General features: G+C 39.0%; 1 protein-coding gene across 11 annotated transcripts in view; it reads left to right on the top strand.

Annotated features, from left to right (window-relative positions):
- The window catches only part of CUBN (cubilin), a 155,263-nt gene that overhangs the window by 24,316 nt on the left and 105,315 nt on the right, over positions 1-25,632 (top strand). For 9 of the 11 annotated variants that reach the window (XM_037387144.1, XM_037387146.1, XM_037387142.1 and 6 more), the window contains 14 exons: positions 378-496; positions 1,876-2,110; positions 3,457-3,638; positions 4,433-4,595; positions 4,792-4,982; positions 8,826-8,982; positions 9,599-9,777; positions 10,275-10,437; positions 10,679-10,895; positions 11,913-12,043; positions 20,623-20,809; positions 21,849-22,009; positions 22,524-22,705; positions 23,370-23,526. In XM_037387144.1, the coding sequence (XP_037243041.1) occupies positions 378-496; positions 1,876-2,110; positions 3,457-3,638; positions 4,433-4,595; positions 4,792-4,982; positions 8,826-8,982; positions 9,599-9,777; positions 10,275-10,437; positions 10,679-10,895; positions 11,913-12,043; positions 20,623-20,809; positions 21,849-22,009; positions 22,524-22,705; positions 23,370-23,526 (2,424 nt within the window). Of the gene's footprint in view, positions 1-377; positions 497-1,875; positions 2,111-3,456; positions 3,639-3,787; positions 3,972-4,432; positions 4,596-4,791; positions 4,983-8,825; positions 8,983-9,598; positions 9,778-10,274; positions 10,438-10,678; positions 10,896-11,912; positions 12,044-20,622; positions 20,810-21,848; positions 22,010-22,523; positions 22,706-23,369; positions 23,527-25,632 lie in introns of those variants that run through there. The other 2 variants (XM_037387145.1, XM_037387151.1) reach the window with 2 other exon arrangements.

The raw sequence follows: 25,632 nt of genomic DNA on the forward strand, positions 1-25,632 counted from the left end.
GTATCATGTTAGCTTTAAAATTTTATTTCATTGTAGGTGAAAAATTTAAAGACTCAATCTAGAGGTAGCCTTCTGGACGTGTTTATGGACATTTTACTGAGATAGAATAAACATCTTTTGGTAATATCCACATATTCCAGCTGAAAAATCTTTGTTCTTTTCCCAGGAACTACTTTCCCTGCAGAGAGTAATTTTGCTCATTTTTTGTGATGTCATTCTACTTTAGAGGAAATCCCGAAGAGTCTTATAGAAGTATCTTCCACCCTTGTTTTAGATGTTTAGGGAAAAAAAAAGCTATGCAAGGAGGTTAGGTGTTGGTTAAGTCTATATAGTCATAGTGCAAATCAATCTGTTTAATTTTTTATCTCTTTCTGCAGCGTGTGGAGGATATCTCTCAGGCTCCAAGGGGACTTTCAGTTACCCTAACAACCCAAACAGCCAACAGTACAACAGTGGGGTCAGCTGTGCTTGGGTTATTCAAGCTAATCCCAGCAAGGTAAAATAGAGTTCAGGTTAAAGAAACCTTTACTGGGCAGGATTCCCTCATCTCATCAGAGTCAACATGACCATTTTCATGCCACATATTTCAATATTGTGATCCCATCCTCTCATATAGTTTTCCAAAAATATTAAGTTTCAAATCTTTACAGGCCTTCAGACTCTTTAGCCTAAGAATTTGCATGGATTACATTTTCAAGGTTTTTCCTGTGCAGCTGGGAATTAAAATTTATTCAGGTACCACCAACTGGAGAAGGTGGCTGTTTTACTGTGCTTTACAATGTGATCTCTGAATAGCTGCATGAGAAAAGCTCTGCTCTGATGGGCTCCATAGTTGGTTTGTGAGCTAAGTGACCCCATAACAATTTCATTTCAGATTTCTGAGTGCCAGGAATATGGAATGCTTAATTCATATTGTCAATGGCTGTGTGTAATAACAGCATTTGAATTTTTTTAAGGATTTTTAGATATTGCACTCAAATGTATATTCTGATTCTGTCTGATTTTGATCTGCTACTAACAATTCCATTTGTGTTACAAATAACAACTAGAACATGTACTTCACACTTTAGCATGGGACTTCTTACTTGGGATCTAAATATTTGATCTATTTTTGACATTTCATGGAATGAATTCAGTAGTTTTATAAACCAGTGCTTTCCACAGCATTGTATATGTGTATGTAACACATCCTCAGCTTTAAGCCTGAGAGCCACTGCTGTCTTCAGCAGAGCTACACTAAAGCACGAGTGAGGAACCTGAACATACGTAAAGATGTGCATGTCACTAAATGTCCAGACTGGGCTTATGAGACACATTTTATGTATCTCATAATATATGAGACATATATTATCGTAATGTAAATAATATATGTAATATATGTAAATAATATCATAATATAAAGAATATATATCGTAATAGAAGATCATGTAATTTTTTAACTTCCATGACAATACTTTCAACCATAGCAAGGGTGAGCATTGTTAATTATCTGATGAGAAAACTGCCATGGGAAACCTAAAGTATTTTATGCTGTGAAATATGCATGGCTTGAAATGTATACATAGATATTTTACATGTATAACAGACACAGTCAAATGGTCTCAGTTATTAATTTATAGAAATAATGCTCTTTCCAGAAAACTTCCCTGGCCAAATTCTTTCCTATCTATTTTCTCTTTTTCCTTTTGACCCTTAAGGTTTCTGTAGTATCTTCTTCTGTCCTGGAACTTTTCAGAAAATGGCATAATGGTTCTAAAGTTCGTAGATTGTTATACTTGCATGAACACATATATCTGCTTTATGCAGAGTTATTGCATAAACTGTATCTTAGCAGATGGAATAAAAGAGATTTCTTGTTTTGTTACTTTCTGTTAGATTCTGCATATTATTTTCCCATTCTTCCAACTGGAGGCAAGTAATGAGTGTAACTCTAACTTCCTTCAAATCCACGATGGGCCTTCAGCATCAATGCACATGCTGGGAAAATATTGTGGCTCCTCACCTCCTGCAGAGCTTTTCAGTTCCCACAGTTCCCTGTACTTTTGGTTCTACTCGAACCACACTGTTACGGCTGGAGGTTTTACTGTTCAGTGGGAATCTCAGGATCCTGGTAAGTTTGATGAAATGTCAAGTAATTTAGCATCTTTGTGGCTTTGGAGCAAAATATATGGCTTATTTCGTTTGATTAGGAAACATTAGGAGCAGTAGGAAAATATTTTACTAGGGAGTGAGGCTGAAATGTAGACATATATGTCACATTAACATATTTAAACTCCAGATCTAGGCCTCTGCATGAATAAATTTTTGCTGCTGTTTTGTACCTCCTGTGAGGAATCCCCCAAAGAGCACATGTTCCTGGAGATGCTGTTCTGATCAGTTCTCTTATCTCACAGAAGGATCTAGTACTTTGAACAAGCAAGTTACCTTTTTTTGCCGCTGACAATTTACAACAGGCTAAAGAGCTCAAACCGTGCTTTCCAAACATGATAGATTGTTGGGAATTTGATTTTAAATTATCTGTGAGATTTTTGGCATGGTTTGCTGTACATTTCTGCCTGAATTCTTAGTAATGCCACTTGCATGATTCCTCCAGGAGGCCTAGCAGTGCATTTCTAGATATAAACCCCAAATCATCTTGTGCAATATTAAGCTCACTTCAATGTTCCGTGTATTGTCTGTAAACAAAATTGTGCATTGGGTTGTGTCTTGAAAGAACCACAGAGTTAAAAAAGTGTAGAAAAGTCATGATGGAAACAGTTTCTGTATTTCCAGAAATGTTTATTGGAATGCTTTTAATGTGATTTTTGGTAGTTTTTTTCTTTCAGTTGGTATTATTGGATCGATAATTACTAATTGAAAAATATGGATACTGAAAAGTGAAGAGATCTTTTTGGGGAAAAAAACAAAAGCAAAAACAAAAAAGCAAGGAGGGGGAGAGGTATAGATGTCACTGAACTAGCTATTTCTTAGGTATAACAGGCAAATTACCTGTACCATTCCCAACCATTAATGCTGACAGGTATTTTTTTTAATTATAGATATATAAAATAGCCTTCCCTGTAATTAACATTTTAAATTAAAACAGTCTTCTGCTAGGCTAAAATATGGAGAGTATTTACAAAGTACAGAAATTCAGATTAATTTTGTAAATCCAATCCAATTCAGTGCTTTTGATCATTCTCCTGAAGATACTTTATCATCATAACTGGGAAAGAATCTTTCTTTTACTGTGGAAATCAGGAAATATTTGGAGTTCTGCTTTTATAATTGAGTTGCAGAGTTAATTGTACAATTTACAGAAAGAAGTAACTTGGTGGTTTGTTTGGCTTCATCTTTGGTTTTGAATTCATTGTGGTTTCCAAAGTGTTACCTGGTTTTGATGCTACAGGAGAATTCATCTTCTGACCTGACCTGTGGTGTTGAAGACTGTGTTCTTCCATGTTTCTTTTCTGTTAGAATGTGGTGGTGAGCTGACGGGTACTTATGGCTCGATAAGCTCTCCAGGATACCCTGGTAACTATCCTGTAAACAGAGACTGTTTCTGGACCATCTCAACCAGTCCTGGCCTCCTCATCACATTTGCTTTTGGCACACTAAGCCTAGAACATCATGAAAACTGCAGTTATGACCATTTAGAGGTAAAGCGTAATTGTGGATTATGAAAGCATTTTATGGCTATGTTATTGCAAAACAAGATATTTCAAAATTTTTTGTATGTACAGAAGAGGACCGTTGAAAATTAAATCCTGGGTTGAAATGTTCATTTGTACTTACTTATTCCAGTCATCAATGCACAGTCAGGTACAGGCAGTATAACAGAAAGGGGATGAGATCCCGCTCCACTGAAGTCGGTGGGAGTCGAGCAACTAAAGAGGATGGGATTCAGGCAAAATACCTGGTGGGAAGCTTTCACTTTCTTACAAAGAAACCCCTTGTCAAATGTCAACCTCCAGAGAATTAACCAGCCTAAGGTAAACTATTACAGAAAGAGATGTAAAATTAATAGATTGTTATTATAGTACAGTCCATGACTTGACGTGTGAGCTTAGGGCTTTTTGTGAAGTGCAAGGGAATGGTTATAGGATTCACCAATATCCAGTTATAGAAATGAGAGGCTGCTTTGGCATAGCATGTTCTGCAAAATTGTGCAATACAGAGCGTGATTTCAGGAAAATAGTTCAACCAACAGTAGATCTTCTGAAACTTTCCCTTTCACAAAACCCTTGATGACTTTCCCAGGAGCACCATCACAGTGATGCTGGTGGGTATGTTTCTTGGTTCCTCTGTGTTTGGAGGAAACTTCCTATGAGCTTTCCCTCCATCCACCATATACAGTATCTCCTGGGGCCCCCAAGATAACTAAGAGTGTTGGTACTGTTCACAGTTGGCACGTATCTAATAATCCTAAACACTGATCTGACTTTCTGTTTAGATTCGAGATGGTCTTCTTCCACAAGACCCTGTCCTTGGAAGATACTGTAGCACCCGATCTCCACCCCCACTCCAAACTACTGGTCCGTATGCATGGATTCACTTTCACTCTGATGACTTAGTTACTGATAAAGGCTTCCACATTGTTTATACAACGTCTCCTGGTAAGTAGACTTCAGCATTGGTGAATTGGAAGGTCTGCAATGTTCCCAAGGTATAGCCAACAACACAAGAATGGATGTAACTGACATGTGTTAATAATACAGAAATCCTCTTTGATTTGCAGCCATTGTGCAGAGGTGGTCTAAGCGGAAACAGTTAACTTGCAAATTTATTTTTTTTATTTATTTATTTATATAGCAGATCTAAGTTGTGGAGGAAATTACATGGATAGTGAAGGGGTTATCACATCCCCTTTCTGGCCTAACCCTTATATCAGCAACCGACAATGTATCTACATTATCCGACAGCCAGAAGATGAAAGAATATACCTCAACTTCACCCATATGGAGCTGGAGAGTCACACTGGTTGTTCATCAAATTATATTGAGGTGACTTCTCTTAATCAGTTGATATGAGAGGTTGATTACATGTGTGTACAAAACCATGCTGCATAACTTCTGTCCCAAGGCCCACTGCAGAAATAGGTGTTAATCAAAGGACTAGGTGTGCCTTATTAGAGTCCAAAAGGCACAGGGGCTAAAAGAGCAGGACCATATTTGGATCGAAGCAAAGATAAGAGAACAAGAAAATCCATCTAGCTTAACACTAATTCTTAATTCACTGTACACGATTAAGGTGGATTTTGGGCCATCGGTAAGTGCATGCCAAAAGCAAGAAAAACAGAAATAATGCCATAGCCACTATGCAGCGTTTCCTGGAGTCATGGTGTTATACGGAGAATCTTGTTCTGGCACAAAAAGGAAGTACACCATATATATATAGTTATATATACATACATATGTACATATATACGTAAGTAAAGCCAGGAGTTTATTGTTAGCATAACTGAAATCTCACAAGTCGAATTCAATAATTGTTATTCAATAATAATTCTTACAGAAAAAATAATAGTACAGTTAGAATGTTTCTATATGGAAAATGTAATAATAATGCAATAGTAAGGTTGATACTAGCTTGAGGTGATTTTTGTGTTTGCTTTTACACCTAGCTCTGTCTTCATTGGTCTGCAGCTTCGTGTTACACTGCTACAGGGTGCCTTTTAAGTACACTAGATGCCATTTGTTCATTTTCTTTGTTATTCCTAAACTCGGTTTTGTCCGGGTCCAGGTCTGCATTTCTTTACCTGACCACGGGTGAGTTTTGGCATGGTGCTGCCTGGGCCGGGGGCTCCCGGGGGCCTGGGGGCTCCCTGGAGGGCAGCGCAGAGGGGGCATCTCCCTGGGGCTGGGGATGGAAGGCAGGCCTGGACGTGGGCGTGTGGGTGAGCCTGGCTCAGCAGAGCCCATGGCCGGGCCGGGCTGTGGAGAGCTGGAGGCTGGCCCTGCTGCTGTGTCTCTGGGGCAGGGACTCGCAGCCCTGGGAGGCTGACATGGGGGTCTGGGCCTGGGCAGGCTGGGGGGGGCTGGGGGAGGCAAGGCTGGGCCAGTGAGTCCTGGTGGCACCCTCAGGGCCTGGTAAGGTCTTTGTGGCTTGTGCTCCTGCTTCTGTCACCCCATCCCTGTTCTCTGTCCCGTGCCCTGACTTGCCACATCTCAAGGCGTCTGCTGTTGTACCTGGCCTGCATTTCTCCATACAGTCATAAATACCTCATCCTATATGGCATGACTGCTGGGTACTGCTGTCTGTATAAAGCTGTGGCTGTACTGCACAGAGGTAAACAGAAGCAAAACAAACTGGGCACAGACACTCAGTTGATGAGCAAAGGTGCTGCCACAGCTGAAGCAGGTAGGAGCAAACCCTGCAGCCCCAGCGCAGAGCCCTGCCGGCCACACAGTTAAGTGGCAGCGTGGGCTTGGTTTTATGTTTAATCTCTTCTTGACCAAGTGAGGAATAGGCCCCTGTAAGCTCCGCGCAGTTAATCTGTTTTTAAAAGATGTTATTGTGCTGACATCATTCCCTTCCCTCCTCTAATTCAGAGACTTTGGTTGGAATGAAGTGTAATTAATTTCTGAAATGAGAGGGGAAGTGTGTTTAATGAAAACAGACAGCTTTTGTTTGTTTGGCCTGGTACTCCTCTTGCCTAATTGCTGGCAGAACAGCAGCTAAATTCACAGCAGCCAGAAAAACAAAACCATTTCTGTTGAACGCAGTTGGGTTTGCATTAGTTCAGCAAGGCATTTACCTCGTTGTTTGCTGAGCAGTCACAAGCCATTCAGTTTCCCTCTGCTTCTGTCCTCCTCCTCTTCCTGCCCTCTCACTCGGTGGCTCAGGCCAGAGCAGAGAAACGAGACTGACATTTTCTAACTGCGACAGTTGGTATGACTAAAGCATTGCTCTTTTATCAAGGCCTGATTTTGCACATATGCTTTCCTAAAATACTGTCGTGCTCAGTTTTGTAATGAACTTCAGCTAGGGAGATAGCTTTCGGGTGGTTAAGTTACTTTAAAAGTCACTCCGCAACAATGATTTTGTCACTTAGAAAAGGTGCAGTTTATTCCCATCCCTGGTGATACCAGGAAACCTGCAGAATTTCCACAGGGACCAGACACAGCTCACAGGCACTTGCTCAGAGAGGGTTGTTTAGTCCCTTACTAAGGAAGGAATGACCTGAGAACAGGGATCTGCAATAAAAAACTAGAGACAATAAAACTTGTTTAAGAAAGACTGTGACATGGTGCTGCACAGATAAGGTGTTAGCCAAGACAGATCCTTTTCCATGCCATCTTTCTAACCGGCAATAGGAAACATCACTCACATCGTTCAGAGAACCCATTGTTTTTATCACTACTCTTTGGGCTTTATAAACCAAAAACGTAACGAGAATCAGATCAAGAAAAATATGTAAACTTCTGGGAACTATAGTTCTGGAAACTTTCACTGCTGTCCAAAGTTTTTCTAAATATTCCGGTACAACTTCAGGTCTCAGTTGCTCCACTATAAACTCTGTCACCTTAAACTCAGGTTCCAGGGAAATTAAAAATATCTGTTACTCAGAAAGCCATCTCACCAGCTTGAGATTATGAAAGCTGCGCAAGCAGGCCAAGCTGCTGCCTAGGGCACCGATCAGGGTTCCCTGCCTTCTCTCCCAGCTGATGGAGGAGTACAGCTGAGGAGGAAAGAAGAGGTGATGAGAGGGGACCTGAAAGCTGGATGTCCCTGGCTTTGCCAATGATTTCACTGGCATGAATTTTTGGGGTCAACAGCATATAGATGCATTTTAAAAAGCAGCTCCAGCTACATGAGCTACCACCACTTTTACAGCAGAAAAGAGCTGGTTTCTTAAGGAGGATCTTTGGGAGAATAATTGCATCTTTTGCCCACGCAAACAGCGGAGGACTTGTTTTTTGGACCTCAGCTTGTTGGCTGCTCTCTTGGAATGAGATGAGCACCTCAGAGGGTATTCAGAGCTCCTTGGTTATATCAGTGCTCTGCCTCATCCCCAGACGCACCTGTTCTTACTATTTCTTACTCAGGTTGAGGGCCTGAAGTTTGGGGGTGCAAATAGGTTTCTCCCTTCTAGTCTCCTTGACAATCAGGATTCATAATCTGGGAAAACAAAAAAGATACATTTCTCCTTTGATTAGCAGATTGATTGAGGTCAGTAGAGTAGCATTGGGAAGGTAAAAGTTGGAGATGATTCCTTGATACAGCTTCGTTGTCATTATCATGCATTGGACCTTTCAGATAAAGTAATGGAGAAATACCAGTATAACTCTTTACTGCTTTGAGGACTCAGAGTTGCATCTCCTTTAGTAAGCTGTCTCTCTGCATTGATGTATGGTTATGATGGGACATGTGCTTGTTCTGAAGAAGTGCCATTAAAATATCACTAGAAGCTTCATGGCCAGAGCAAGAAAATCACAAATACCCCCTTTTTTCCCAAGCAGATTTTAGTGCTGGAAAAAAATTCATAGCTATTGCTGGTGAGCACCTTACCTGTCTCTTTCATACTAAAGGTGTCACTTTTGGAAGCATAGGCCCAAATTGTACTAAAGCTGTGGTTCATAGGGGAGATCTGTTTCATCCTAATGTCCGATGACAGTAATGTGTGTGTGTGTGTCCTCTGTGCTGATCATCTTATTTTCCTTAGAGCTCTTGTAAATCGTGTGCTCATGCCAATTACTGTGATGGCTCTTTGCCCCTTTTATAAAGAAGTAAAATAGTCCTTTTGTTGTTTAGCAGCTTTTCTGAGATTATAATTTTATCTGGATATGAGATCCCAAAACTTTTATGATCTGACATTTTTTTGTTTTTTTCTTTTTGGTGACTAGGTTCGAGATGGTGACAGTGAGATGTCTTCTCTTATTAGAAAATTCTGTCATAGTACACTCGTGCCTCCAATCACTTCTACCAGCAACAGTCTATGGATCAAGTTCAAGTCTGATGCTTCAGTGCAGAGGGCTAGCTTCAGGGCCATTTATCAAGTTGGTAAGTGGAACTGGTGACTGGCACAGTGAACTGTTTGTAATTCGAACACTTTCAGTCATTGCTGTGCTATATTATCCGTATAATGGGTTTAAGACAAACTTCAAAAGAAAGAAGACCATGACACTCTATTTATTATTACTTTTATAAACACTAAGATGATGTCTGCAGTAAGTTTGTAGTCGGCTCTCCTAGCGTGCTTGGAAATGCACCCTTCGTTGCTTCTATTAATGATAAATCACTTACTGCTAACATACTAAAGATGATATAGCTGTAATCTGCCTAAATCTGCCTAAAAAAAGGACATTTTTTCTGTCTTTTAATTCTTAGTCATCAACAAATCTATGTGTCTCTGTGAAACAAGTGAGTCAAATCCATTAGTTTTCATGGCACAGTTAGATTGGTCTTCTATACATGCACGTTTATGCTATACTTATTGCAATATGTTCTTTTAAATATGTTCGTAATACTACTTGTATGATCTGTGGTAGATGCTGTAAGAAGACAGGGTTTTAGGGGTGGTTTTCTTCTGATTTCATAACGATATTTGATAGGCATCACATTATACATTCCTTGAAACCATTCATCACAAAATCTGATTCTTGGTGTGTCTTGGCAGCCTGTGGAGGCTTCTTGTCTGGAACAGGCACTATCCGTTCACCTTACTACCCCAGGACATCCCCTCACCCAAAGACCTGTGAGTGGATCATCTCCCAGCCAGCTAGCAAAGTGGTGATTCTTAACTTTACCGAATTCGGCATTCGAAATGCAACCACTTGTGACTCAGACTACATTGAGGTAAAAAATGATACACATATGCTACGAATAGCAGACAGATTCTTACCTGTATGTTCCTTCTCATACTTATCTCCACCAAAGCAGAACTGCTTGACAGGCAAGAACTTGCTACAGCAGTTATAAAAGCTTTTCCAGGTTCATAATTAGATCCTAAACTTTTTCTTGGTTCTCCAAAGATGAAAATGTCATTTTGATAATCAGATGAGTATCAGGTGTCTTTAAATAGACAGACCTGGTTGTGGAGGTTTATGTGCCACTTATTGTTGAGGGTGTAAAATCCCAGCTCGTCTCTACCTGACATGCTTTTGGTGGAAGAGAGCTTCTCTGGAAGTCATAAGGTTGCATTGTATGTGCCTGTAGTAGAAACCATGCTGAAGAAAGGGTAAGGTTTGACTTACTAAGGATTTCTTTTATACGGTTCTTACGAATTCATTTATGCTTAAAACTTTAATGTAATAGAAATTTGTATGGAATATTTTGAATGCACTGTTCTTCAGGTCAGAGACGGCAACAACACAGACTCTCCTCTTTTGGAGAAATACTGTGGTACAGCTGTACCATCTACCGTGCAATCTACATGGAACAATCTCTATATCAAATTCAGAGCTTCCTCTCTTACCAACCTTGGCTTCAGAGCTGAGTACCGGCCATCAGATACAGGTAAGGATTTTTTGGTTCTGTGTAGAATGTTGGGACTTTCCAAATTTTGCTATACACTGAAAACAGCTGGCCATCAAGTTTTATGATGGTGTAATGGGAGATAAATTCCGAATCAGTTATTGTATGGTATACATTGAGGAAAAGACGACTGTGAAATTTCAGAAAGAGAAGTAACCAATTTTGTAAGTGCCTAACTTTCTTATAAATATATGACTTTACCTGATGTTTTAAATCTCTACAGTATGTGGAAAGACTCTCACTGGACTGGAAGGAAACATTACAAGTCCTGGTCGTCTGCATGTCTACCCACATGGTATTAACTGTACCTGGATTATCAACATTCAGCCCGGCTACCTTATCCGCCTGATGTTCACTTCATTTAACTTGGCATTTGATTATAATTGCAGAAGAGATTATCTTGAAATATATGACAACAGCACTGTGCAAAAATTGGGAAGGTGAATATGTCCATTAGCTTACAGCGGTTAATTACTGTAGAGTGAGCACTGTTCTGTAGATCTTGACATCTAGTTTGCTTCATTAAATTTTGTGTATAGGTTAGTTTCTCTGCATTACAGAAACAACAGCAGCAATTTCTTTGCCTAGGACAGTAAAGGCAATTTGCTTTCTTTGACTAAGGAATGAGAAACACATTTAATGAATAGTATACTGGGATAAACTAACTTGTGTCAGAAGGACAGCTTTTTTAAGGACAGGTTTCAATATTGAGCATTGTCCAGCTGCATTAATATTTTGATTTATGGGAAATAAGTTCAAAAGTATTAATATATCTGTGCCCAGGAAAAGACATGATTTGAAATACTTGCAGAAGTGAAAGAAAGGTTACTTAAAAGATTGTGTGTTTGGATCTCAGCAAAAACTGACATAAAATCTGCATTTTATAGGATTTTGTTTTCACTTTTCCCTGATACGTGATTTTATCTTAGGGAAGAAGATTTTTTTTGGTTTTCCCCTTCTCCAGTTGGGGGTATACACAGGATTTTCTTGCCACCCTAGAATTCAGGAACATCTGAACTACTTGGGAACAGTACCCAGCTGCAGCCACAGACTGTAAAGTACTTGGCTGACATGGCAGTATTTTGGAAAATAAGAAGCAAATTATTCTCCTAATGGAGAGTGTTTTGCAACCTTAGTATTTGGCCAGCCACTCTGACTCCTACAAAAGAACAGAATATGTTGTAGGTACAGCATGGAATAACTTCAGTAAGGATTTGAAAACTTAATGAACAGTTTTTTCTCTGACTTTGCCACATAAGTTAGATTTGCACCCTTGTACATGTATGTGCTGTTTAGTCCCACGATACAGGTTATATGGCTGGGATCTGTATTATCCAAAGGAGAGATTTGTGTATGCATACCTGTTAAAACGTCTCAGGAAAGCTGAATCCTCTTCCAGTAATACAGATGCTTCATAAGGTACTGCCATTCAGTTTAGGGCGTCTCTTTTGCTGCAGGTACTGTGGAAGATCAGTTCCACCGTCTCTCACTAGTGGTGGCCATGTGATGATGGTGTACTTTGTGACCAGTCAGAGCACGGCATCAGAGGGCTTCTCAGCTAAATATATTTCCCTGGATGCATCAAAAGGTAGTATGTCAGTCTGTTCATTACGCAGATTAAAAGTTTTAAGCTGTCACTGTAAATAACCACTATAAGAAGCAGGAACATTAGTTTCTGTGTTAACAGAAGACTGCCTGGTGCCTCTCCTATCCCTTCTTATGTATCGTGCTTTTTTCACAAACTTCTTCCTCCCTAGGAAGCAGAAAGCAATTTTCTGTGAGCAACACTGCTGTTTTCTTTAAAAACCCGGTTAAGAGCTGACATGGCAGAACTGCATGAATTATTTAGGAAAAGTATTTTCTGAATTTGCTTTCTCTGCTCTGAGCTGAGTATGTGATCTAGGAAGCTTAGCAATCATGGACAACTCACTTGAATGGGAGACTGTCAGGGGCCATAAAAATTAATTTAGCCCATATTAAGGTTCAATATTAATGATGGGCAGAGAAATGTGATATAGGATGAAATCTGATAAAGCAGCAAAATAACCTGAAAGCACAAGCTGTTTTTTTCATTACAACAGAGTGCAAGGTTTCTGTTTCCACAAGAGTTCAAGGCTCCTTTTATGCTTTAAGTCTGTTCTTTAACTATCTCCTTTTAAGGGTCCAAGACATATATCAGTGGGGAAAGACTACTGAAGAGAAGACTCATTCCCTTAGTTCTCTAAAACAGAGAAAACCTGAGAAATTACTCCAAATTCTAATTGATTTGAAGGTTTTCCAGCATGGGAGCACATCTGTGTTTTCAAACTATGCTGAACCCACCATACCTGTTCCAGCATTTGTGCATCTCTCCTGCACTGAGAATGTTTTAGCGGTGACTGAGCTGCGCTTGAAAAAGCAGCCTCTTGATGAAAGACTTTAACTACCAGTTTCATAGATGCAATATACATGGGTTGGCTATTGCTCCCCTCACTGCTAAACACAGATCTGTAGCAGAAGAGGATTTATATGAGTAGAGGGATAGGTTGTGCCTAGCTGAATTAAACCAGAAAAGAGGCAGAGTTAGACAATGAAAAAAAGTAAAAGTGATAATACACTTGTAGCTGGGTTATTTGTGTATCTGTTAGCCAGTTTCTAGGTGGTTTGTGTGTGTGAGTGCAGATTACAAGGAATTTATTAGATGACTATAAGAAATCCATGGTACTCATCTATGCAGCCATAAACTACCAATGGCTGTTCGTTGTTTGCTCTTAGTTTCTTTAATAATTTTATTTTTCCCGCTTTCTGAGTTTCTCCAACCTGTTTGCAACCAGCAAAATTTCCAATTTCTACCTTGCGAAAAAACTTTCTTTCTTGGAAAATGTGGCTATTATTTCATCTCTCAAACATATGTGTAGGTGAGATTGGTACAGATTTTGCCACTGTGTCTTTATTCACTACCAGACAATTTAAAAATTCACATAATCCATTTTCTCAGCTGCCCTCATTCGTACTTGATTTATCTGGCATGGAAACCAAAAAGCCAATAAAAACAATTAAGATTTAATGAGAACTATTCCAAGGAGGAAATTTCTATCTGTTAGAAAATCATAGGCCAAAACCCAGGTTCTACTTTAAAAAATTTTTCTGGTAAAGACTCTGTAGTTAGAAAACTGAGTTCTTACTAGTGAGAAATTGTAAAATTATAACCTGTATAAAGTCAGTCTTTTATGAGCCTGCTTTTGCAGCTGCAGACTGCGATTTCTGTAAATATGATTGTTGCTTGTTAATGTGATATTTTTTCTTTTGCTTTACATCAGATTAGTATTTCATGGGTGGATTTGATTCTTTCCTAACTGTTCTTGTAGCAGCTTTTCTCACATTTCATCAAGATCAAAATATTCTTTACTCAACATGAATCTATATTTCTCTGTGTAACGCTATCTGTTTCTCTGGTGGTGTTACCTTTGTGCTGTCCAGCTTCACTGCTCTGCCTCCTCTCTTCCATATTCCCCTCCTTTACCACTGCCATGGTGGTTGGATTTTCTCATCTTTCATCCAAAGCACTGCTATATGCATCATGTAGGTTTCAAACTCCATCATCATTGTCCAGGGAATGGGTTCAAACTATGCCTTAAAAATGCAATTCTTTTTTCTCTTCAATGCTATTAACAACTAGAAACTGTATAAAATGTTTATATGAAATTAGAAGTCTATAATATCTTCGTTCAAACTCTAAACAGTAGATATGATTTTCTTTTCTCATAATTAACACATATATCTTTACTACTCTTCAGCCTAACTGGGCTGACTCTCCATTTATTCTCACTCAGACCTGGAACTATGATCTCTAGAATAAATGCTTTTTTGTTTCAACCACTATAGTTTGTATAAGTATGACAAAGAAGCAAGTAACTGCTGAAACAGAGAGTAATAAACTTACAGAGCGGTTGACACTATGATCTGTTTTCTTTACAGAGATCTATTTCTTTTGGTCCCAGAACAAACATAGCAGTACTATACAGTTGTCATAAATACTGGACTGCTAACATTCCTTTTTCATTAAGAATAAAGTGTTTTGAAGCTTCTCTGGCCTGAGAGAAGGCAAACACATGTGTGTATGTAGACTTTCCTGTGAGAAGCAACTCCCCACTTCCCTGAAATTATATAAAGTTTAGTTTTCTGACTGTGAGGTGTTTAGGCCTGATATTCATCTTAATTTATATCCAGTTACACTAAGGTAACAAATCGCTGAACGTAATCATATCGGAGAGATTTACCATGTAAATGGACTTTTTTTTCTTTACATCTGTTGCCTATTTTCATTTTTCTGCTAAGGAAAATATGTTTCCAATAACGTTTCTTGTGCAGTGAGAATACTTCATATTTTTGAGCTATGTTTACTTAGCCAACTAGAGTGTAACCAATATCAGAACTGGTCAAAGCTGTTCTGGTTCATATTAGACATTTCAATAGACTTTTGCCTGGAGTTATTTTACAGAGAATGAGCTATTGAAAAGATGGACAAGATTATCCCCCCCCAAAAAAGAATAAATAGGAGTTTAAAAAAAAGGGTAATAGAAAAAAAAATTATGTAGAACAGCACTAATTTTCTTCATCATGCATCTTAGCAAAGAATGTTTTTGTTAGCATGGTTTATCTGTGTTACATTAATTAGTTGAAAAGTAGCCTGAAAATAATGGCAAAGCTATATTGCCTGTCAAAAAAATTGATTGCTATGATACACAACCATGGCCATGGTCCATAAAGTGCAAACAATTGTTGTAACAGTCTGCCAGCTTGTGAATAGCTTGTAATGCAGCAATACAAATGGAAATCCTTCAGTCAAACGTGCTCACATGATAACCAGTTGTTTAAAATGTATATTGACCACTTAAACTATCTGTTACCTGGGTTACTTAGTTCTTGACCAACTTTCTGTCTTTTAAAAGGGAAAGTCACATGGAAAGCAAAGTAGTATTTGGATTTATTTCCTAGAGTCCAGGACTCAAATACTGTAGAGGAATGAAGGTAGTGGGTTGGAATATAGAAAGGTTGGTTTAACTAACAGTAATAATTTCTGTTAACCCATTACCTTTGGACCAGCCTAAAAACAAAATGGGGGAACTGTAGAGGAATGAAGGCAGTGGGTTGATCAGCATTGATAACATGCAGCTGTGGCCTTGCCTCGAAGGCAGTGGGTTGGTTGACACGGACAATGTGCAGCTGTAGCTCGTTCCTGCTAAGTGGTTAAATAGCCCTGAGGAGTGTGGGAGAGGGGGTTGGGTTGAGGAGGGGCAGTGTGGCCCTGCCCAGGCCTCTGGAGGAAGACAATACAGCACAGACAGTAGAATCTGACCAAGGTAAATCCTTGTTGCAGTCTACTAGTTTGATTGTGCTGCAACAAAGTACCAGATAGATGAATGTCACAATAGCCATGGAAGTATTATGATAGATTTTAGAGGTTTATTTTGCCCATTGTGGCTGACCACACCACAGTGAACCAATGTAAGATTGTTGAAAAAATCTTTGAAAGGGCTCAGGCATTCCTGAGAGTGTTGTTCAGGGTCTTGAAAGATCCAGGCCACAGTTTTCCAATAGGACTAGCACTAGAGTTACTGTATGTATTTTATTGTCCTTGACTTCTTCACAAGTAAGCAGGAATTTATTTGTTTTCCTTTGAATTGAGGGGGGGAGGATTTTTTTTCCTTCTTCTTTTTTAAAAATTTTTTTCTCATTTGTTTGTTTCATTAAAGAGGCTTAATTTCATCCTTTCTGCTGAGAAAAGTCAGCCTTCAAAGTTTTTAGCGGATTGCATTTGTGATAGAATTTTTATTCCTGGGCATTCTCTAGCTTTGGTGAAAGATAAGATTTTTCCTCTTTATCATCCTGAATTGTGAATGATACTGTTTATCAAGAGGTGTAACTCAGTTTTAAATAGTTTCATTGTGTGGTATATGTTAGCTGGCAATGACTTGACTGGAGAAGTCAGGTTTTGAGAAGGATGAGGAAAGAAAGAAAAACATTTCTGAACCCATGGACTTAAAAGTGCCCCTGAAAGTGATGTATGGATTTGTGTTTCTTCTTTACTGATAGCTGAGTAGAAGTTGACATCTCACTTCTTATCTTACTGACTAAACCCAGTAGTTATGGGGAGGACGTTGCCTGTCTTTTATTTTCAGCTGAACAAGCAAAGACAAGAATGGAAAGTAATGTCTAACAAATATGTGTGTGCAGAGATACAGGGCACAGTTGAACAAGGCTGAACTAAGACAGAAAGAAAAAAGCTGAAGTCTTGCATGATCTTGGTCAGCTGCTCAGCTTGTCCTGAGCCTCAGGAAAAATGCTCAATCAGCTGGCAACTAGCAACCTGTTAGGCCACTATAACTTGGTTACGTTTGATCAGGTATTAGTCTGCTTAGACTATATATGCGTATATGACTCTAGTGTATGTGTGTTTATGTGTGAATCAGCAGAAGAGAGTTGGAGATTCTTTTTGAACAGCTGTACCCAGTGTTTCTAAGGAGTTAGGGTCTGAAATGCTACAAAGGACCTTTGTGTGCCTTGGTAAAAATGAAGCGGGTTAGCATCTGCCAGCAGCAGTAACAGAAGGCCCTGAAATGCAGATGTGCTTTTCCATTGCCTGTGGAGAGGCATATGCTTCATGTGATAGTTCCTTCCTTTTTTTCCAAACATGAGTAGTGTTACATAAAGATCTAATTGTTAGGGATCCCAGTTTTGCTTTGGCAGAGTGAGACCAAAAGAAAACTCCCCATACAACACTATAGTTTTATTTTTGATTAATTAGAATTGTGGCAACTGATGAGTATCTCTTTATGGGGAAAAACATGGATATAATTTTCTGCAGTATGCATGATTGCATGAGTGAGCGATACAAAAGCTGGCATTTTTCTTCACTGTTGTCTGTTACAGTGGGTTACTGCCATTTATGGCATTTTTTTCAGAAGAGCAAACACATTCAGTACCGAAATCAGAAAGCAGATTGAATAGCTTTCAGAACCTCACACACTAGCAAAGCAAGATGTGCGATTAACCTTGACAATTGCCGCCTCCTCCAGTTTTTCATGAGCTGCGATAAATGTCTTCAAACTAAACTGAATTCCTGTTTTTTCCAGGCATATAATAATCACCTTATGGCATTAGTCTGCATTCTGAACTTTGGCAAAGGAGTCAAAGCACTTTTTCACTGCTAACTTTGCCAGAGTTTTCACTGAAGGAACTTTTACTGCCCAAGCACACCCCAAATGCAGTGTTAGTGAGGTGAGTGCAAAGGGAGTGCCAGCTCTCCTGCTGAAAGTAGAAGACAACAAATGAATCCAGTTACCAGAAGAGAGTTGGCGGTGAAAAAACATGGTTTCGTTTATGCTCTTCCTAATCCTCACAGCAGCTTATGCTCAGTCTACACTTGGATTTATTTCCCTGCAGCTAGTAGTCTGACATTTCTAAGGCAGTCACTGGTCCACCTTCTGTACTTATCCCCCTTAGCTCGTTAAGAAGACTGTGAAGTGTAGAGCAGTATACAGCATTCAGTTTAAAACAGTGCACTTGGGGTATGAGTTTCTGTATGGATTACTCTCAAGAAAGCAAACTTTGGTGAGGGAAGGAACCTGGGCAATTCTGTGGAAATTGTTCTTTAAAGGGCTGATAATAATATTTTGGCTTCCATGTTGCTAATTTTACCCTAAGGGCCCTCTCTAGTGCATCAATTTTAATATTCTCCAGGCTGAAAGCCAGTATTCATGGTCTCAGCTTCTGAGTGAATAAGGAATGGCAGTATTGCAACAGCTCTAACCATTAAGTGTGCATGAGTCAGGCACATATGCTTCCAAAATCAGGAGGAAATAATTAGTTTAAAATAAGTAACCTAATAAATATACACACATTTGCATTTTACTTTTTTATTGCTTTTTGTGTAATGAGCTGTTAAGAAAAACTTGGGTCACATTTCTGTCAGGTTTTTAATCCTGCAGGCAAGGTTCTCAAGAAATTGTATAACTTAAGGATCTGTGGATTGATGATAAGGCCTACATATCATGAAACCCCACAGGACCTGGTAGCACAGCAAGGATATTACAAGGGTTTATAAAGCAGCACAGGGTTTTTTAAGGTGACTAGGACTAACCTGATTGTTATATGCGTACATTAGAGCATATATTGTGATGGAACACAAATGACTAAAATTCTAGAGAAAGGCTTCTGTAGATCATGATTTTAGGTAAACCAGTGCATGAAAGCTTTTTGACTTGTCAATACCAAAATACAGCCCAATGGCAGAAAATTATTGGCCAGTTTGTGTGTCATGTTTCTTTGTTCTCCTTGTGATGAATTAGGAACATGAGCCTGGTAGCTAGCTTTGGGTGTATTTATCCTACAGAAAACATTTTCAACAGAAGACTTCCAGGTGACCTAGAATGAAAAAAAAAAAAAAATGCTATTAAAAAAGACACCATTAAAAGCAAAGGCATTTTAGTAGTTACAATGGATAGAGAACAGACACAGAAATGACCAGCCTTAGACATGGAGGGCCTGAACTGTAACGTCATCCTAAATTACTATACGTATTGAAGTGTTAAGCACAAGTATTACTACACTGCAGCTGTGAAAACCAGTGTAAATGAATATAAAGTTAATTGTAATATTTTGCTTGCTGTTTGAGTTGTACTTTATAATTACTCTAACACTGCCTATTTGATATAAGTAGATTTCTTAAATGCTTTCTCCTTACAGCATGTAGGACCTGAAACAGGGAAAGGGAGGACTGAATGAGTCTTCAGAGTCATCAAATACAGGCCAAAATTTCATGCCCCCCTCCCCTTTTTTTTTCTTTCCTTTTTTTTTTTTTTTTTTTCTTCAAGAACTACATAGTGTGATCTCCTTCTCAATTAAGTTAATCAAACTGTATCTTAAAAACCAGTGGACTTTTTCCCTCTTTCTGCATTAGTTATGTTGGTTGGATGATTGCCCTGGAAACTCAGCAGTTCCTGGCAGAAACTTTCTCGTGATTTCTGTGTATCTATTCACGGACAGTTTTTAACTTAAAAGCTTGTACTGACATTGAGAGGATATTCTAATTTTCTTTTCTTCAAGCTTCTTGATTTTTATCTTTTTTTTTTGTTCTCCTGCACTTGCTAAACTAAACAAGTTAAGTTCTTCTAGTGTCTCTTGCCTGCTGCCTCCACAACCTCTGTCTTATTCTCATTTGATTTCCAAAACATCAGTGACCATGGTTATCCACATCTTTCCAGGTGACATGTCACTATTACCTTGTGCAGCGGCATCAATATTCCCTGTTTCAACTGAAAACACCTGACATGGATCGCATTTGTTCTTGCCCCTTTTGCAGCCAGATCACAAACCTTACTCAGACTCTGACCAACTAGTACACAATTGTTCTCTCTAAAATGTCTCATGTACCACTGTAGAGCAGATATTTTTATTCCTAGTCCTTGTGTCTGTGCTTTCAAAAGAGCTGCTTTTTAATTACTGCTCAGGTTCTGCCTCGGTGTTAGTCCACACTATTTTCCTCTTTCCAGCTCATAATACCAAGATGTTTCTACAGTGTTTACAGTAGAATTAATGTAGCTGATTTTAGTATAAGACCTTAAGTAGAACTGTTTTGTCCTCACAATTTAAGGATTATACTGTTTTCCAACTGATTGTCACTTATGCCCCAGAAAATGGGAAAAGAGATCGAGATGTAAAAGCCCCATCTCCCCGGATTGATTGTGGGGAGTGCCTGAGAACAATATAATATCTCCTCATAGCTAGAGACTGCATTCAGTTTCCACCACCGCTGCTTTTGAGAAATTCAGGAATCATACCTTTTGTGTTGATAAAGCCATCCCTTTCAGTTTCCTCTCTCTTCTTACCCAGATTTTGGGTCAAAGCCAACTTAGGCAGCTGAAACTACTCTTACGTTGCCTATTTATTACAGACACAGTGTTCTGGTAAAAGCTGAACAAATCAACTCAAATGTAAGAAATCCCATGGAAAAGCTGGATTCTGGTTTTAGTTTATAGTGATGACATTCAGCAGTAAGATGTGACCAGAAAGAATTATAATGCACAGGAGCACAGGGGGTTTGTTCCTCTGTCTGTTGGGAATAGAAATTTCCTGTTAATTTAGCATACATATTAAATTAATTCATACTTGTTTCTTTTCTTTAAGTGTGCTCATACAACTACAGTACTGAAACTGGTGTGCTAACATCTCCGAACTATCCTAATAACTACCCTGTCCAAATAGAGTGCATATACACCATCACAGTGGGAATAAACAGACAAATTGTGCTGCGCTTCACCAACTTCAGCTTGGAACGGAGTAACATCTGTAGAAACGATCATGTAGAAATCAGGCAAGCCTAATTATTTCTCTTGTCCTTATTACTGATCACCATGGAAGTTGTCCAAATCCACTTAGGCATGTTCAGAACCTGTAGTTTTAACTATACACCTGTTCTGTCAATGTGGGAAAAGGACTTACCAGAGAACTTCAAAGACTACCTTTTCCTCCTCCCATCCTACTCCATTGTCAGCTTTCCCACTTGGTAAATTCCAGTTCTCAGAGCAAGTGGAGTATGTGGACTGTGTTCCCATGCACTGCATTCTGATTGTTTTCCTTAGTGCAGAAACAAAGGGTTTTGTTGCCTGTTTTGTGACATATTCTCCATGACATTTGAAAATTCATGGCAGTCAAGCGAAGTCCCTGGTGACTAGAAAAAGGGAAATATTGCACCCATTTTTAAAAAGGGTAGAAGGGAAGACCCTGGGAATTACCAACCTGTCTGCCTTACCTTTGTGCCTAGGAAGATCATGGAACAGATCTTCCTAGAAGCTATACTAAGGCATACAGAGAACAGGGAGGTTATTTGAGAGCTATCTGAAGGCTAAGAAAATATTTCAAAACTTGCATCATATCAGTTCTGAAAAATGGGTTCCCATTTGTGTGGTGGCAAATAAACGTGAGGGTTTTTATAGGTCAGCTCATCTGGTTTTGTGCCAGGCTAAACAATGAGAAGTGAGCAAACTGTTATTTCTTCAAATTAGGTTACCTTTGGTTACACCAATGATTACCACCTTGTAGAATACAGAGAAAGTCCTGCCTCTGCAGCATCAATTCTACTTGAGATAATTCTTGAGTATGTTGTTGTATTGGCAGACTCTGGACAGGCTGATTGAGATGAGAGAGTGGACATACTCATCAAGCAGGTGCTTGTGGTAGGACTTACTGCAAGTATCAGGACTCCTCCAGTCTTTGGTAGCTGTATTGCTGTGGAAGATGAAGAGCCAGGACTGGTCTTTTCCAGGCCTGAAAGAATCTAAAGATTTGTAATTTTTTTAACAGTTCTCATGGTTTCTCTCTTTGCCCAAGGTTTTTCTTCTCTATCATTCCAGAGATGGAGGCTATGAAACTTCTCCTCCTCTTGGAAAATACTGTGGTACAGACCTGCCTCCTGTTATAATCTCTCATGGTAACAAGCTGTGGATAAAGTTTGTAAGTGACGTATTTTTCACAGGAAGGGGATTTTCAGCAGACTGGGATGGTACATCAGCAGGTAAAATGACCATATCAAGTATAAAACCATTTTACACATCTCATTTTTGATCTTTCATTTGTATTTGATTTCTCACTCTTTCCCCCACATCTTCTAAAATATGTCTGCTAATTATATAGCAACATATATTTGTGGTGTTAAGATCAAGTATACAACTTTCTTGATTCTTGGGCTTTCTTTTTCTCCACAAGGAGGATATATTATTCCCTAGATATAATGTAGCATCAACTTTCTCATATGCTTAGGAAAGCAGTAACCAAGAATTTAATGGGAGGTTTCTATTTTAAGATTAATGATCTGTCAGGAGCAGTCTTCAAATTAGATAGTTAATATTTCTAGCTGCCATGGGCTCTCTTTTGCTTACAACACTGTTGGCTAAATGCAGATTTTTAGGGCATCAATGAAGATGTTCAGGGCTTGTGAATGAGGTCAGTAGTGGGAATCTCACACATCATGTCTAATTTTCTATTCTTCTAGGTGTTAAATGTTGGTTTGGTTTCTTTGCTGTTTTCAGGTTGTGGTGGGACTTTGGTGACAGCTTCTGGTATTTTCATGTCTCCTAACTACCCTATGCCGTATTACCACAATTCAGAGTGCTATTGGTTGCTCAGAGGAAGCCGAGGAACCCCATTTGAAATCCAGTTTGAACAGTTCCATCTAGAGTATCACTCAGAGTGCAACTTTGATTACCTTGCAGTAAGTACCCTGTGACACTTTGCTCCACAAGAGGCAGCTGGGTATGATGAGTATACAGGCAAGGGAAAGCATATGGCTGCCCTGGTCTGCAAATATTTGTAAGTGAACAGACCCAGAACAGGACAGTTCCATACTCATATGCTACCTTGGATCACATAGCAGTGAGAGGTAAGGCAGCAGTGTTTGTGTAGCTGCTGGTAAGAAAAGCATTTATGTCTAGATAGAAAGGCCACTGAAACAAGAATCTGTCTATATCTTTTAAATTTGCTGTGTTTTGGACCAAGGCTTTAATATGCTCTTTTCGTAAATTACAAGGAAAAAAGCACAGCAGTGTTAATAACTCTATTGTTAATCCCAATTTTTTTAATTTGTATTGTTGTTTAAATTATTTGCATATTTCTAACATTTTAAATGAAGTGCAGTTTTCCCCTCCTGGTGAGTAAGCCCCTTGAAACCCACCAGTATTCGGTTACTGACTTCCTGTTTTTCCACTGATTTGCTTGTTTCTGAAATGCCTGTCAGGCTTCCTCTGAGCAGAAATAGAATTTAACCTCTTGTATGCCCAGTAACAATTCCCTAAGCAGACGTTTGTTCTGGGGAAATTACTTGGATTTGTAATGCCATCAGCTTTTTTTTTTTTTGCTTTTTTTTTTTTTCTTTTAAGGTATATGATGGCAACAGCAGTAACGCTAAACAGCTAGGTAAATTTTGTGGGAATCAGATACCACAACTCATCCGTTCCAGTGGAGACAGCATGTATGTGAAACTAAGGACAGATAGAAATCAGCAAGGTGGAGGTTTTTTAGCCAAATACAAACAGGGTAAGTAAGTAAAGAACATGTTTCTACAGTTTGGCCTGTTCCTGAAACTACTTCTTGCAGCCCATGATATTACTTATTCATGAACAGAGAACAATGTATAGAGCATATTATTGACCCAGATTCTCTAGTGTGCTACAGTCACAAAACAGAGCGCTAAAAATTATCTGCCCATCTACCTGTGATGGAGATTATCTACTCCCTAGAAGAAAGCTGGTGAGGTGGCTCTACTTCTGTTAACTACATCAGTGGCATTTGCCACTCCAGATTTACTCAGAATAACAAGTGCTGAACATCTGTAACAGGGTAGATTGAGCTGCTCTTTCTCTTCCACTCGCTCAGTCTCCTGACTTTTCAAGAAGGCAGGTAGAACAAGGTTCTCTGCTCTTCTAGCTGCTTCTGAGGCAGCCATCCTGGATCATTGTGGGTGCTTAGGATCATTTAGCCTACCTGGAACACTTCAAAAAGTTTATTTTTTTTGTATCTTTTAGTAAGACTCACATTTTTCTTGCAAACCTTTTTTTTTTTTTTTGATAAAATAATTCTACCCCAGAAATATCAGAATATTAACATTTGGAGAAAATGAAGATACATGACAAATTATTTTGTTCCCGGTCATAACCTTGAATATAATCCTGGTGTTTTACTTTTCTCCTTATACACTGTAGCATGTATGGTTAAATGCACATTGGAAAATATGGACTTTCACCACATACAAAATGGTTTGCAAGCATCTTTGCGTACACTAAATATGCCATGCTGAAGTGATAGGGATTGTTGTAGGTTTATAGAAAGTAAGTTGTCCTGGGTTTGGAGAATAGTAAATGGATTACAAGAAAACCAAAGCTGTTCATCCACACATGGCCCATACAACAATTAGAACAGTGAGGGAGCTTTGGCTCCTTCATTCCTTAAAGATGTCACAGATTCATCTACCATGTCTTTTTTGGGCAGCAAACTAGAAAAGGGTTCCTGCTCTTTCATTAATTAAACAGAAAGAGCACTTTCAAAGCACTCAGATGCAGAACCTGAGCTATCAGGTAATCTACATTTCACATTCATTTTTAATTCCTGAAGGTGTATCAGAGAAAGCTTTCAATGGCTTGCCCAGAAGCTAAAATTATGTAGGAAGTAGTGTTCTAAAATGGGACACCTAGATGCCAGATGCATTTACATGTACATGGAAGAAATGTGGTGATGAATTGGAAAATGTTGGAATGGAAAACATGGTATCAAGTGAACATTCAAAGGCACCTTTGTGTCTGATTTGTTTCTAATAAAATCCTGATGGCAGGGGGTAGCAGCTTTTATCCATCTTGCATTTTTCAAGATCCATTTTGTGCTCTTCATCCTGTCCTTTCAGATAGTTGTATGCTTCAGTGTAGCTTTGCAGACAAGCTCCATACCACATGACCCTAACCTTCAGGGGTATCCTGAGCATTTTGAAGTCCTAAAACCACAGCCTTTGCTGCTCTGTAAATAATACGGAAAGAATAAAAAAAGATTTACAGGAGGTAGGTGTATCATCCCTAGTGATGGTGACAGACAATAAAAGAGTTTTGCAAGTGAATCTCAGCTATATCTGCTGTTCAAAACCTGTGGATTTGCTGTACAAAGCAAACAGCCTATCCTGTTCCCTGCTCCCCCCGCCCCCTTATTCTCTGTGCATTACATTGGTCGGCTCCCAATACACGTTGTATGCTGTGCCAGACGAGGGATTGCTCACATTGATATTTTCTGACTTTAGTGAATTTGGATACAGGAAAATGAGACTTGCTGAGCTAATACCATGATTGTAATTTCACCTAGTTTGGTTTATTTTTCATTTCCTCTGCCCTTGAAGGAAAGCTCTCATTATTCCAGGTGAGTGTCCTGTTCTTATGCTAGGAAGCTATTGGATGACTCATGAGAAAAATCATGGCTTCTTTTTAAAGAATGTCATGATCAATTCCAGTTCCTGCAGCCAAAAAACCCAAATACAAGTAGTGTACATTCCATTTGTTGTTTTAGCCAGGTTTTCCCGCTTGCTGAAATAAACTGCTTTAATCCATTAGTCTTTGTTGAGCATCCTCCCCAAATTGTTTCAAGTGATAGGGCAAATTACTATTA

Source organism: Falco rusticolus, chromosome 4, assembly GCF_015220075.1.
Source record: "Falco rusticolus isolate bFalRus1 chromosome 4, bFalRus1.pri, whole genome shotgun sequence".
NCBI lineage: Eukaryota > Metazoa > Chordata > Aves > Falconiformes > Falconidae > Falco > Falco rusticolus.